This window comes from Nelumbo lutea, chromosome 7 (genome assembly GCF_056320005.1).
Source record: "Nelumbo lutea isolate HS-2025 chromosome 7, American lotus-T2T, whole genome shotgun sequence".
Lineage (NCBI taxonomy): Eukaryota > Viridiplantae > Streptophyta > Magnoliopsida > Proteales > Nelumbonaceae > Nelumbo > Nelumbo lutea.
Genome location: NC_142690.1, coordinates 57,149,833 through 57,162,853, shown reverse-complemented (window position 1 = coordinate 57,162,853; position 13,021 = coordinate 57,149,833). Strand labels below are relative to the sequence as shown.

Here is a 13,021-nt window from a genome sequence, read left to right as displayed (position 1 = left end):
ATACGAAAACTAGGCATGAAGAGGATCTAAAATACTTTTTCTTCAAAATTTTGTTAGAACCAACACAAGAATGAAGTAAACATTAAACTAGGGCCAAAGCCCAGTAAAGATCTACCAGTGAAAAAAATCACCATATTTGACAAAAGAAATAACAAATACGGTACATTAACATATGTTACTTTTATAACATATGCAGAATACACTCCAAAAATTGAACCCCAAGAAATTTTTGGAATCATAGTAAATGAGCAATGAGCTCAGACATCAGTATGCTGGATTAAACCTTAAGCCATTTCTTTCCTTTGGGTTTTTTATTTTGGAAAGGGGGTATCAGCTACCGATTGCAAGTACCATTTATCACCTCAATCATAGATGCACTAGGATAATCACATATAATGAAAATTACAAATGCTGGCACAAACAAACAAATATTCAATCAGAAAATAACTTCATATTAGAAGTTATACTAAGAGAAGACACAGTTGCTGGTTCAATTAACTCGTTAAAAAAAAATTATTGTTTCATTAAAAAAAACTCATTTTTTATAGACCAAATATATTCAGTAGGACATTTCTGCTAAAATTGACACAATATGATTAACTGTAACTGTGTGACAGAACAGCCTGTAATAAACTCACATGCTAATATAAAGAAACACCAGTGAACAGGTGATAGATTCATGAAAAGTCATTTGTGACAGCACACTAAGCAAGGCTGATTCTGCAATATGAACAAAGAAATGATGAGGTAAAGGATACAAGATCAAGTTTGGAGTTGTCTTTTGAGGATGATGAGGTTGTTGGGTTTGGGGAAAGGTGGGTGAAGTGGGTAAAGGAATGCATCAACCCTGCCTGGTTTTCTATTTTGATTAATGGAAGCCAAAAGACTTTTTTAAAAGCAAGGGGGCCCAGGCAAGGTCATCCTCTCTTCCCTCTGCTGTTCATTCTTGTAGCAGAGATTTTCAACCAACTAATTGAGAGAGCTAAAAGACTTGATCTGGTAAAGGGTTTTGAATAGAGATGCAATCCACATCTCACATCTTCAATTTTCTGATGACTTTATCCTATACCTGGAGGCGGATTTGGGTAATATCACCAATCTAAAGAGGGTAATCCAATGTTTTGAGCTGGTGACAGGACTTCAGATGAACTTCTCCAAAAGCAGCACCGCAAGAATAAATACTTTTGATGATAATCTCATAGAGAGTTTCAAGTTGGTGTTGGATTACAATATAGAGAACCTCCCCTTGAAATACTTGAGGATGCCTCTTGGCGGGAACCCAAAAAGTACAGCCTTCTGGGAGCCGGTCGTGGAAAAGCGTGAGAAGTTAGCAACTAGGAACAAGAGTTATCTCTCAAAAGGGGTAAGACTTACTCTCTTAAAGGCTTCTCTTGCCAACTTATACTTACCTGTCAACTGCCTCTCTACTGTTCATGTTGCCTCCGGAATTTCCAATCATCTTGAGAGGATTCAACATAATTTCTTATAGGAGGGTGGGGAAGATCAAGGAAGTCATCTTGTTCGGTGGGAGCAGGATTGCAAGCCTAGGAAGGCCGGAAGGATTAGATATTGAGCATATCGAAGAGAGGAACAAAGCTCTTTTGACAAGTGGTTGTTGAGATTCTCCCTAGAGTCTAACAGCCTCTGGACAGCTGTCATCTCCAGCAAATACAGAAAGCACATAAATGGCTAGGATAGTAAAACCCACTTGAACCAGGTCAAAGAAACAAACCCTTGGAAGGGTATAATATCCTCTTACTCCAGCTTTATCTCTTTCATTAGATGCAATGTGAAGAATGGTGCTAAAATAAAAAATAAACTGATTTCTGGTGGGGTTATTCCATCCTAGCCACTTCCTTCCCTCGACCATCTCTTCCTGCCCTTCTCAGCTCAATTGGAACCTGAATCTGACTGCTAAGGGATTTGAAAATCTCTGAAATTGCTGATTTTCTTCAACCCTTAGGAAGGTCTACATCTTCCCCTCCCTCTCTTCTACCCACCGTATTTGACCCTTCACTAGTTCACCCTGCCAGGATTTTCTCATCTAAGTCTTTTCTCAAGGCTCTAACTACAGAAGAACAGCACTCGTACCTATGGTTCAATGTATTGATACACCCAATACGCACAAACATGTGTATCAGTTGTTTCAAAGGGCTATGCTCCCCTTTTTTGGTCCCCCACCCCCCAAAAAATAAAAACAAAAAATTGACAGGGGATTGGTCTAAGGCCTGGCTACCCCCTGAAACAACCCAAAACCCCTTTGATTTCAGCATATCAGTACCCCAAATATACAATACAATAATTCCAGAATCCATTTCTTTGTGTTAGAAGCTTGAATCAATACTCTTGACCTCCTCCAAAAGAAGAATGAAGGAAAACACTATCTCTCCCCTCATGCAAGCAGCCTTCACCTTAATAATGGTGAGATTATCGATCATCTTCTCATCCATTGCTAGATAACTAGAAAAAGATTGAAGATCTTTAATGGCAGTGGCAAAGCAAAGAACTTTGTAGTAGAGGCACTGTTTTGTGGAAAACCGTCATTCATGCTATATGGAGCATTTGGGAAGAAAGAAATAATAGAATATTTGATAACAGGGCCAGATCTCAAAAGGATTTGATTTCTCTCACTACTCAGACCTTTCATGGGTCACACTACGTCAGGTATTTTTAAAGGTATTTCGAACAATGACCTTAATAGAAACGTGAACTTTTTGTTCTCCTCTCCCAGACTCCAAACTCTCCCCAAAGCTCCTAGCATCAAGGAGGATGCGATGATGACTCCTAACTTTGGCAAGAGAGCTCTTGGAAATCTGGGGGAAGCTGACACTGGTGGAGTTATCAGAGAGAGGGGCGGATCTGTTTACTGGACATACAGTGGAAAGATTAGATTAGCCAACTCAACAAAGACTGAAATTGTGGCTTCCCTCACTGGTATTCACATTGTCAGAAACATGGGTATCTCATAGCTAATCTTTAGAGGAGGTACTGCAAATAAAATAAAGTAGCTAGGAGGAAAATCACCCTTGGAGGCTTGCCCATTACCTGTAAAGCCAGAGAAATTCTGTCCTCTATAAAGGCTAAGCTGCACTGGATACCAAGGGATCAGAATACAATTGCAGATGTTTTAGCCAAAGCAGGTATTCACTTGGATTGTATAGTGAAAACATTGCCATACAGTACATCTAGAAGTGCCTGCACAGCATTCAGTATCATGTTTGACACCAATAATGCTAAGCATTTTCAGGTATATGTGTATCAAACATAGAGAGATGACAGATGTCTTTGTGTTGGCATCCATTCACTATCTTTCAATAGGATGCTTATTCACCCAAAGTTTGAGGAAGTGAATAGAGCCTCATATAGAGAAGCTAACTTTTGAAAGAGGATTTATTGGAGGGTTAAGTACAGCCTTTTCGAGAGACAGCTTTGCTTCTTGTATCTAAGTGATTGTCTATATACTCCTCGCCCTTTGATAATTTGTACAATATGTGGGTGTTTCTCCATAGTCAATGCATACACTTCCTACAAGTTTTCTGAGTTTAGCCACCAAAACTATCAAATATATGGGACAGAGCAACCAAAGGACATCAATCAACATTAAGAAGGACTGAATTGATCCCGGATAAGTCTTCTCTCAACCAAAACCAAGTTTGATTCATACATCCCCATATTTTATGTCAATTTCTGTCCTACTAAAACAGTTTACATGAATTCACACTAAAAACCCTAGATTTCAAAAAAAAAAGGGGGAACTCTCATCCTCTTGTACCAAATCATGTCAGAACCCCTTCAAATTCAAATCCTTTCTTCAGTTTACCATCTCGAAAACTATTTTAAAATAATTATGCCATTCTAATCTCAAGATATTAATTTTTTGGGGTCCTCTCAAAAATTTCTGCATATTGCAGAAATTTTAGACCCTAGTTAATTTCTTAATAAATCATATAGCCTTATGGACCTAGAAGAACCTTAATCCACCTTCCTAAACCTACTCCTAGATCCACAAACCAAACCTTGGACTTACACTCTTGAAGACAACATTTCCTTTTCACTATTCCCTCAAATTTCTTACTAGTCCAGCATTGGATCACACCAGTCTTGTACTAATAGGTATCAGTGTAGCCAATCCTACACTAACACTCCGTTTCCTTGTATATTTCTTTTAATAAATTTATTTAAGAATTTTTTTTCTTTTAATAAAAATTTTATTTTACCATCAAGAAGAAAATGACAGTTTGCACTTTACCTTAACTGAGCCAAGCATATCATTATCCAAATCTCCTTCAGCAATTTCAGATGACCCAGACTGAAGGTCTGAGCGGTCAAGCAATTTGAAAATTGAATTTTCATCCCATACAACCTTTGTGCTACCATCAGTACATCTATCTTTGTACACATCCCCTAGACCACCAGTCCTCCTCCTATGCTTATGATCAGTATCTGTGGTTGTTTCATCTTTATTGCTAGAATTTTCACTTGCATCTTTTCCAGTCACACTAGCAGAATCACTAAAAAGTTCTTCTGTTCCCCATCGTAGTATGTCTTCCACCTCTTTTTGAGATTCAGACTTGTTTACAAAAAGCTGATCAAGCATCAGCTTTTTCTTTGCAAGCTGCAATATGCGCTCCTCAACACTAGCACGAACAACAAGCCTATACACCAGAAGTCTGTTTGACTGACCAATCCGATGTGCCCTATTCATTGCTTGAATATCAGCATGTGGATTGAAATCAGAATCATAAATAACAACAGTGTCCGCAGTAGCCAGATTAATCCCAAGGCCACAAGACCGAGTCGATAACAGGAAGACAAAGCGACTTCTGTCTTGATTGAAGCGTGCAATTGCTGCTTGACGGTCTGCAACTGATACTGAACCATCCACTCTTTCAAATGATTTTGGCCCAAATTCAACAGTCAAGTAATCCTCCAGTATATCAAGGAGCTTCGTCATCTGTGAAAATATAAGGACACGATGACCTTCCTTATTCAACACCTTAAGCATAGAATGCAACAGAGTCAGCTTGGCTGATGCTTTGATGCGCATCTCCTGAAGGAATTCAACTGATCCAGATTCTGGCTCAGTGCCTGGTATTAGATACGGATGGTTGCAGACTTTCCGAAGCTGCATAACAATGTTTAGCATGGATTGGTGAGCAACACCCTTTCCTATGTTCCGTAAAACCTGATAGTTCTTTGTAAGCATTGCACGGTAGTACTCTGCTTGGATGGATGACAATTCAACAGGAACCATCCTTTCCGTCTTTGGGGGTATATTTTGCATAGCATCCTTCTTAAGTCTTCGAAGCATATGTGGAGCAACAAGCTTCTTCAGTTCCTCCACTTTTTCCGCAGTTGTAAGATCATTAAACTTCTCTTCAAATGATGACAGAGAAGGGAATGAAGCAGGCTGCAAGAAATTTAGCAAGTTATACATCTCACCTATGTTGTTCTGCAGAGGGGTGCCAGTCAACAGAACACGGTGCTGAAAGGAAAATGTATTTAGCAAGCTGAAAAGTTTACTTCCTGAGTTTTTCAGGCGATGCCCCTCATCAACCACAAGCACCTCCCAAGGAACCCCACGCAGGTGAGAGTAATCAGCAAGCACCATCTCATAAGTTGTCAAGAGAACATTAAATTTATATGAGGCAGTTCTCTTATTTGAATTATCTGGATTACTAGCATGCCATTCATATTGCCGAATTATTGCCCTTGCTTTAGCACAACCATGATACTCCACAACATTCAAATTGGGAGCCCATAAGGAGAATTCAGCAAGCCAGTTTGGCATCGTGGAAAGAGGAACCAAGACTAGACAAGGCAGCCGAACTTTGAACTCAAAATATAATGATGAAATAAAAGCACAAGCTGAAACAGTTTTCCCTAGCCCCATCTCATCAGCAAGGATGACATTTTTAGATTTATGCCAGCACCTGCGCAACCAGTTCAATGCTTCTAACTGGTGTGGAAATAGTGAACCACCTTTAAGTTCTTTAGGTTGCTCTGCAAGAGTAGCTATCTCACTTTGTTGTTGATCACCCTTACAACACAGAGAATCATCCTTCATAGCATCTTTAGCCACTGTTTGGCATTCAAATTGCTTGAATTCATCAATCAGATTTGATGACTTCTGAATGACAGGTTCATCCAATCTTTCCCAAGTGCATTCATCATAAGGAAGTCCAGACCATTTCACAAAAGCTTCAGTCATACCATTGTTGCATGTACGCAGAGCAATCACTCGCTGTGGCTTGCTCCACTTTTCCTGACAAATATTAATCACTGTTGTTCCATACTTAGCCTTGTAGTTCTCTAGTTTCCTCTTTGCTATTACTTTCAGTTGGGACTCAGAAACCCAACTGTTGTGAATGTGAGATCTTCCCACCCACTTGACTAAAAATTCATACAGAACAGAGTCTCTGTCTGAGGGCATAGATTCATCCAAATTAGCCTCATGAATTTTGTTTTCTGCACTGCTGTTCAGTTTTACCTCCTTATCTGTATCTTTTGCATCTCCAGAATCATCAGATATGGGTGTCACACAATCTTTGGACAAGGGATTATTACCAGGATCATTCAAGTTAAGCTGTTCTATAACAGTATTCTCTTCCATCGTCATTTTTTCAGCTACTTCTGCTGTATCTGTATCTACAGTATATCGATCTTTACCTTCATTATTTCGGGCTGTAAGACCCCAATCCTTGAAAGATCTCCTCTTAGAACCCACATTGATCCCCTCTGTACACTCCTTGTTTACATTTCTTCTGTAGACATGTATTTTATCTGTTCTGGAATCATTATCTATGTTCTTTCCCTTATCGACTTGCATAACAGTATTCTGAAAACCCTCAGCAATATCTTCAGCATCCCCAACATCGATAACTTTATCAGGCATAGGACTGTCATCCGATAATCTGTTATTATTCTCTGAGATAGGTAAATCTTGAGAAAGCATTTCATTTCCAACCACCACAGAGTTCTTTCCAGATGCAGCATGTATTGGAGTCCTGGGAGAATTTGAAACTTTCATTGGCACATCAAGAGATGAGGAGTCTGTGGCACTACTCTGAACTCGACATCCAAGAATCCGATCAACCTGTAAAGTAGAATAGTTGTAAAAGTGCAATGATCAATAAGGACAACAAACAAAGGTACATAAACTCAGCACAACATCAGGAATTTGAAGTACTCAGACCAGGAGAGCATCCACATCCATCACCTATACCCAAATATCCAACATAAACTATACCTACAGAAGTATGGAACATTTATTAATGAGTCAAATGTACCTGTTGAACTTCGCTAGGAACATTTTCTTCACAAACCACCGATTTAACTGCTTGACCACTTTGTTCCTCCAAAGCATGTGATGAGCGTGGCATTTCTTCAGCAGGCTTCTGAACCAACAATATAAACAAATAAAATGAAAGAGAAGGAAAAAGATATGAAAAACTACAAGCAAATCAAAAACCATATTTAAGCAACAAATGATAATAGATCTCTATAAAGCAATATAGATTAAGTATGGCATCAATGCAGGAAGTTGGAGACTGCAGTTCACTAATATAGGAATAAGAATGAAAAAAGAAAAACAGACCATAGAGAAGTGAAAATTAGTCATACAGTATATGATATAGAATAAATTAGAAAAAAAAATACGATCTTAAAGAAAATAATAAAAAGATGAAAGTTCATGCATATAAACATGCATTGGTTTGACAGTGAATCCATGTAATGTGGATATCTATAATCTATTTGACACAGGAATGAGGCCCAAAAGTACCCAACATGTATTCCTATCCACTAGTATGCTGCAAATTTCAGCATGTGTAAGAGAGGATGGCTTTAAATGGGTGCTAAAAAATGTGTATGGGCTGAACTCCTATAGGGAAAGAAATGAATTTTGGGAGGAACTAGCTGCAATAAGAAGACTTTGGGATGGACCTTGGTGTTTGGGTGGTGACTTCAAAGTAATTAGATTCTCTCATCAAACAAATAATCCAAACCATAGAATCACCACCAGTACAAGAAAATTTAATCTTTTATGTGAAGTCTTTTCTATTGAGGGAATTGACTTTGTTGCAAGCCAAATTTACTTGGTCAAGCTTTCAAGAGAAACCCATATGCTCAAAATTGGACAGGTTTTTCTTTTCTTCAGATTGGGAGGAAGTACGGAGAGGTTTGGTAGCTAGAGCTTTTCCTAGACCAGTTTCAAACCATTGTCCATTTAGGCTAGCTCAAGAAAGAAATAGGAGGTGGTCCTTGCCCATTTAGATATGAGAATGCTTGGCTCCTGCACCCAGGGTTTGTACAGAAAGAAAAATGTTGGTGGCAGGAGGATAAGGTTGAGTTTAGGTGGAAGGGATACAGATTTTATAAAAAACTCCAAAAACTAAAAGATAGGATTAAAAGCTGGAACAAGGAGGAGTTTGGAAAGGTAGAAGAAAAGAAAGAGTCGATTGGACATAGGTTAATGGAACTTCATGAAAAGGAGGTGGAAAGAAGACTAGGGGTGGAAGGAAGAGAAGAAAGATTGAACCTAAAAAAGAATTGGAAAAAAACTCTAAGAAAGGAAGAGATAATGTGGAGGCAAAAGTCAAGATGCAAATGGCTCAAAGGGGATGGAAATACCAAGTTCTTCCATGTGCTGGCAAATAGGAGGAAGGAGGAAAAATACAATTCATACTTAGGAGTGGAAAGGGATAATGCTAATTGCTAAGGCTTTTGTAGACCAATTTAAAGCCATCTATGATAGACCAAGAGGAGGAAGGGAGAGCCTACAAGATCTAGATTGGCAAGCAGGGGATAGGGAGTTAATGGAATCCCTAGAGAGAAATTTGAGGCAAAAGAGGTGAGGGATGCAATTTTCTTGATAGACAGATCAAAAGCTCCAAGATCGGATGCTTTTTCAATGGCCTTCTATCAGGATTGTTGGGAGATATTAAAATCATAGTTTTTAAGGTGCCAAGGCGAGGCTAGTAGACAGGGGGAGCGCGTTGTCGCCTAAGCAATGGATTTTTTTAAATAAAACCATATATCCTAGGGTAGTTCCCTAGGTTCCATAACCATCTTTCCTTAATAACTATCCATAATTTTCATAAGAGAAGTATAAATTTCAAGTTTTAAGTTTAGAAAATCAACATTTTATGAGAAGAAAAGGAACAAAGGAAAGAAAATTCAAAAAATATAGGGGTTGAACCCTACTTTTGTTATAGGAAAAGAAGAAAAGAAAAGGTGGAAGAAGAAGAACGGTAAGAAGAAAATGTGTTGAATAGACAAAAATTTAAGTTCTTCCCTGGCTTATTGGTTCAGGTTCTAATATCTTTGAGGATTCAATCAAGGATCAAAACTTCGATACAATACACCCTGTATCGGGTGTATTGTATTGTATCTTTGCCACCCCAATACACATGTTTACAGGTGTTTTCGGAAACCCATTTTTTTAAATAATAAATATATATATATGAAATTGAAAACCAAAGAAATAAAAAAAAATAGGGAGAGTATCTTTACAAGTACGGATACACCTCTACCGATACACAAAGATGTATCGATACTTTGAACCATGAGTTCAATACAACAGTTAGCAATGTTTGTGTTGATTAAACCCTAATAAATAAGAAAATAATAAAAAGAAATTAGTACATAAACACATAAAATGAGTATTCTAGTTTAATAATGCCTATTTTATAACTATAATGTCAAAAAATTAAAATATAAAAGTATTTTATAACATAGTGCACAAAACTACTTGGCGAGTGGGTGAGGCGAGCCTCCAAGGGTGCCTCGTCACCTTGGAAAATATGATTAAAATATGATCTAATGGAGGTCTTTGAAGAATTCTTTAATAGAGGTAAAATAAATCCAAGAGCTAAAGCCACTTGTATAGCATTGGTCCCAAATAAATTGAAGGTTAGTCAATCAAAGAATTATAGACAGATCAGCTTGGTGGGGAGCATGTATAAAATTATAACAAAGGCATTGGCCTCAAGGATAAGGCAAAGTATTCCCTATTTAATTTCTCTAAATCAAGGAGCCTTCATTAGTGGGAGACAAATCATAAACCCTGATTGCAAATGACTGTGTGGATTATAGGAAAAGGAAAAGAGAGAAAGGGATCTTATGTAAACTGCACTTAGAGAAGGCTTACGATTTGGTGGATTGGGAGTTTCTTCTAGAAATCCTAATGCATAGGGGCTTCGGAGAGAGGAGGTGTAGATGGGTAAAAGGGTGTATCTCAACTTGCCACTAATCTATTCTTGTAAATGGTGTGGCTAGAGATTTTTTCCCAACAAAAAGAGGCTTAAGGCAAGGAGACCCTTTATCCCCCTTTCTTTTCATGTTGGTTGCTGATGTACCGAGTGTTATGATTGCTAAGGCTGATGCTAAGAAGTTGCTAAAAGGATGGAAAGTGGGAAGGGAGGGTTTTAATAAAAATGCATTATTACTCATCAAAAAAAAGTGGGGAGGGAGGGGTAGTGATTACTCACTTGCAATTCGCGAATGATTTAATTCTATTTTGTGAGGGGGGAAAGGGAGGAAATGGAGCATCTTAAAGCTTTAGTCAATCGGTTTGAAAGAGTGTCTAATCTTAAGGTGAATTTAGAGGTAAGAGTGTCTATTTGGGAGTGGTTTCTCTATTTATTTGGTTGCAGTTGGTTGTCATATCAAAAAGAGGGGAAAAATCTTGTGGAGATGCACTAAGGCAGCAATTTGTTGGACGATTTGGGAGGAAAGGAACCAAAGGATATTTGCTGAAAAAGAAATAAGTAGGGACACAATTATAGAAGTAATCTCATTGAGGGTAGCACAATGGGTAAAAACAATGAATCTTTTTGAGGATGTTTCAATAGAGACCATCATGAATAGTGGGCAGGAGATAGCAGTCTCGGCTCCTAGTAGACTGAATGTCCATCCGATCTGGATCCCTCCGATGGAAGGCTTTATCAAACTCAACTTTGATGGGAGAAGTGAAGGAAACCCAGGGTCATCAAGGGTTCGTGGTGTGTTCAGAACAGAGGCAGGTTCAGTTATAGCTCTTTTTTCTGGACCAATTGGAGTTGGAGACTCTTTGAGAGCAGATTCAGGCCCTCCTGGCGGGGTAAAACGGGCTAAGGAATTGAATATAAATAAGTTGATTATCAAAGGCGATTCGCAAGTGGTAATTGGCTGGATAGAGAAGGCAAACGATGGGCTATGGGCATACACTAATGAAAAACGGCATTTCAAGTGGCTAACCCAAGGAATGCATGTGCATGTCCAGTGGGTTAAAAGATGTGCTATTCATTTGCAAATGCTTTGGCCAAACAAAGGGTGGGAAGAAGCCATTTGTTTTGGGCTACTATGTAATCTTATTATTGGGGGGGAGGGGGTAAGAGGGTTTACCTCCCCTCACCTTTGTATTTTAATCTTCTTATAATTTAATGAAAGTTTCCTGTTACTGATCAAAAAAAAAAAAAAATTGAGTAAGAGTTGGGTGGCAAGAATAAACAGGACAGAGGAGGAAAACACTTTTTTAGCTGAAGTGTAGGATTGTGAGGTGAGTGTCTAGCAAATGAACTACTTGGGCTTAGCGCTTGGGGGGAATCCTTATTTGGAGAGTTTCTGGTGCCCAGAAATAGAGAGATTTGAGAAGAAGTTAGCAAGTTGGAAAAGGAATTGCATTTCTCTTGGGGGAAGAATCACTTTAATTAAGTCTACTTTAGCAAATTTGCTTGTGTACTTCCTCTCAACCAATGTTTTAAAACACGGAAGCATGACGTGAGGCGTTCCACTACCTAGAGGCATGAGGCGTAGTTTAGAACGCAAGAGACGTAAGCCTCCTTAAGAAGAATAAAGATGCATAGTGATCAACCACTTTCTTTCCCCTTATCTTTTCTTCCACTACCTAGAGGCGTGAGGAGTAGTTTAGAACGCAAGAGGCGTAAGCCTCCTTAAGAGGAGGGGGATTAGGAGGAGGATGAAGAGGAAGGGGGGATCTCATTTTTTTCTTTATTTTTAATAAAAGTCTTTTATATTAAGAAGAATAAAGATGCATAACATTAGTTGAAAGGCATAAGCCTCCTTAAGAAGAATAAAGATGCATAGTGATCAACCACTTTCTTTCCCCTTATCTTTTCTTCCCTTCCCTTTCCTTTCCTTTTCTTTTTCTTCCCCTTCCCCTTCTTTTCCTTTGCTTTCCTCTTTTTCTTTTTTTTCTATCTTTTTATATAAGATGTGCATGAGGCGCATGAGGTGTACGCCTCTAGCACGCCTCATGAAAAAAACGCATGAGTTGTATGCCTCTTGCACCTGAGGCATATGCCTCAAAGGTGTCAACACCTCTGGCATACACCTCAAGGCATTTTGGGAGCACCTCGCCTGGAGGCGCGCCTCCAAGCGTACGCCTCCCACGCCTTTTAAAACACGGCTCTCAATCTTTAGTATTCCAACGGGTGTAGCTAAGAAGTTAGACAAAATTATGAGGGATTTCTTATGGGGGCCAGGAGATACTAAGAAGGATCACTTGGTAAAGTGGGAGGTAGTGACCAGAAGCAAAGAATAGGGGGGTTTAGGCATTAGCAATATCAAAAAGAGGAATGTAGCATTGTTGTGAAAGTGGGTATGGAGATGGCCCAGTGAGTAGGATAGATTGTGGCATAAAGTGATAGCAAGTATTCATGGAAGAGCATCTAATGGCTAGGAGGCAGGACTCAACCTTAGGGCTTCCCGCTTGTCACCTTGGAAGGTCATTTCTAGAGTCACCCCTACTCCAACCGTTTATCAGGTATAATACTTGTTCCAGTAATAAAGTGTTGTTCTGGGAAAATGTTTGTTTGGGGATAGCTCTCTAATGGACAAATTCCCTTCCTTGTACTCCCTTTCTTTGAATAAGGGGCAAGAGATCGTGTTTGTTAATCGTAATAGAGATTCTTGGGACTTCGGTTTGAGGAGAGGCCTTAGGGAAGCTAAAATGGGTGCAGTGGATGAACTACTTTCCCTTTTGAGTACAATTTTTCTAGATGCTTCTTGTAAAGATAGT

General features: G+C 38.9%; 1 protein-coding gene across 3 annotated transcripts in view; it reads right to left on the bottom strand.

Moving 5' to 3' along the window:
- The window catches only part of CHR4 (chromatin remodeling 4), a 48,146-nt gene that overhangs the window by 17,411 nt on the left and 17,714 nt on the right, over window positions 1–13,021 (bottom strand). For 2 of the 3 annotated variants that reach the window (XM_088955935.1, XM_088955936.1), the window contains 2 exons: window positions 7,290–7,397; window positions 4,250–7,096 (listed from right to left, as the gene is read on the bottom strand). In XM_088955935.1, the coding sequence (XP_088812061.1) occupies window positions 4,250–7,096; window positions 7,290–7,397 (2,955 nt within the window). The remainder of the gene's footprint in view (window positions 1–4,249; window positions 7,097–7,289; window positions 7,398–13,021) is intronic. The other variant, XM_088955937.1, reaches the window with a different exon arrangement.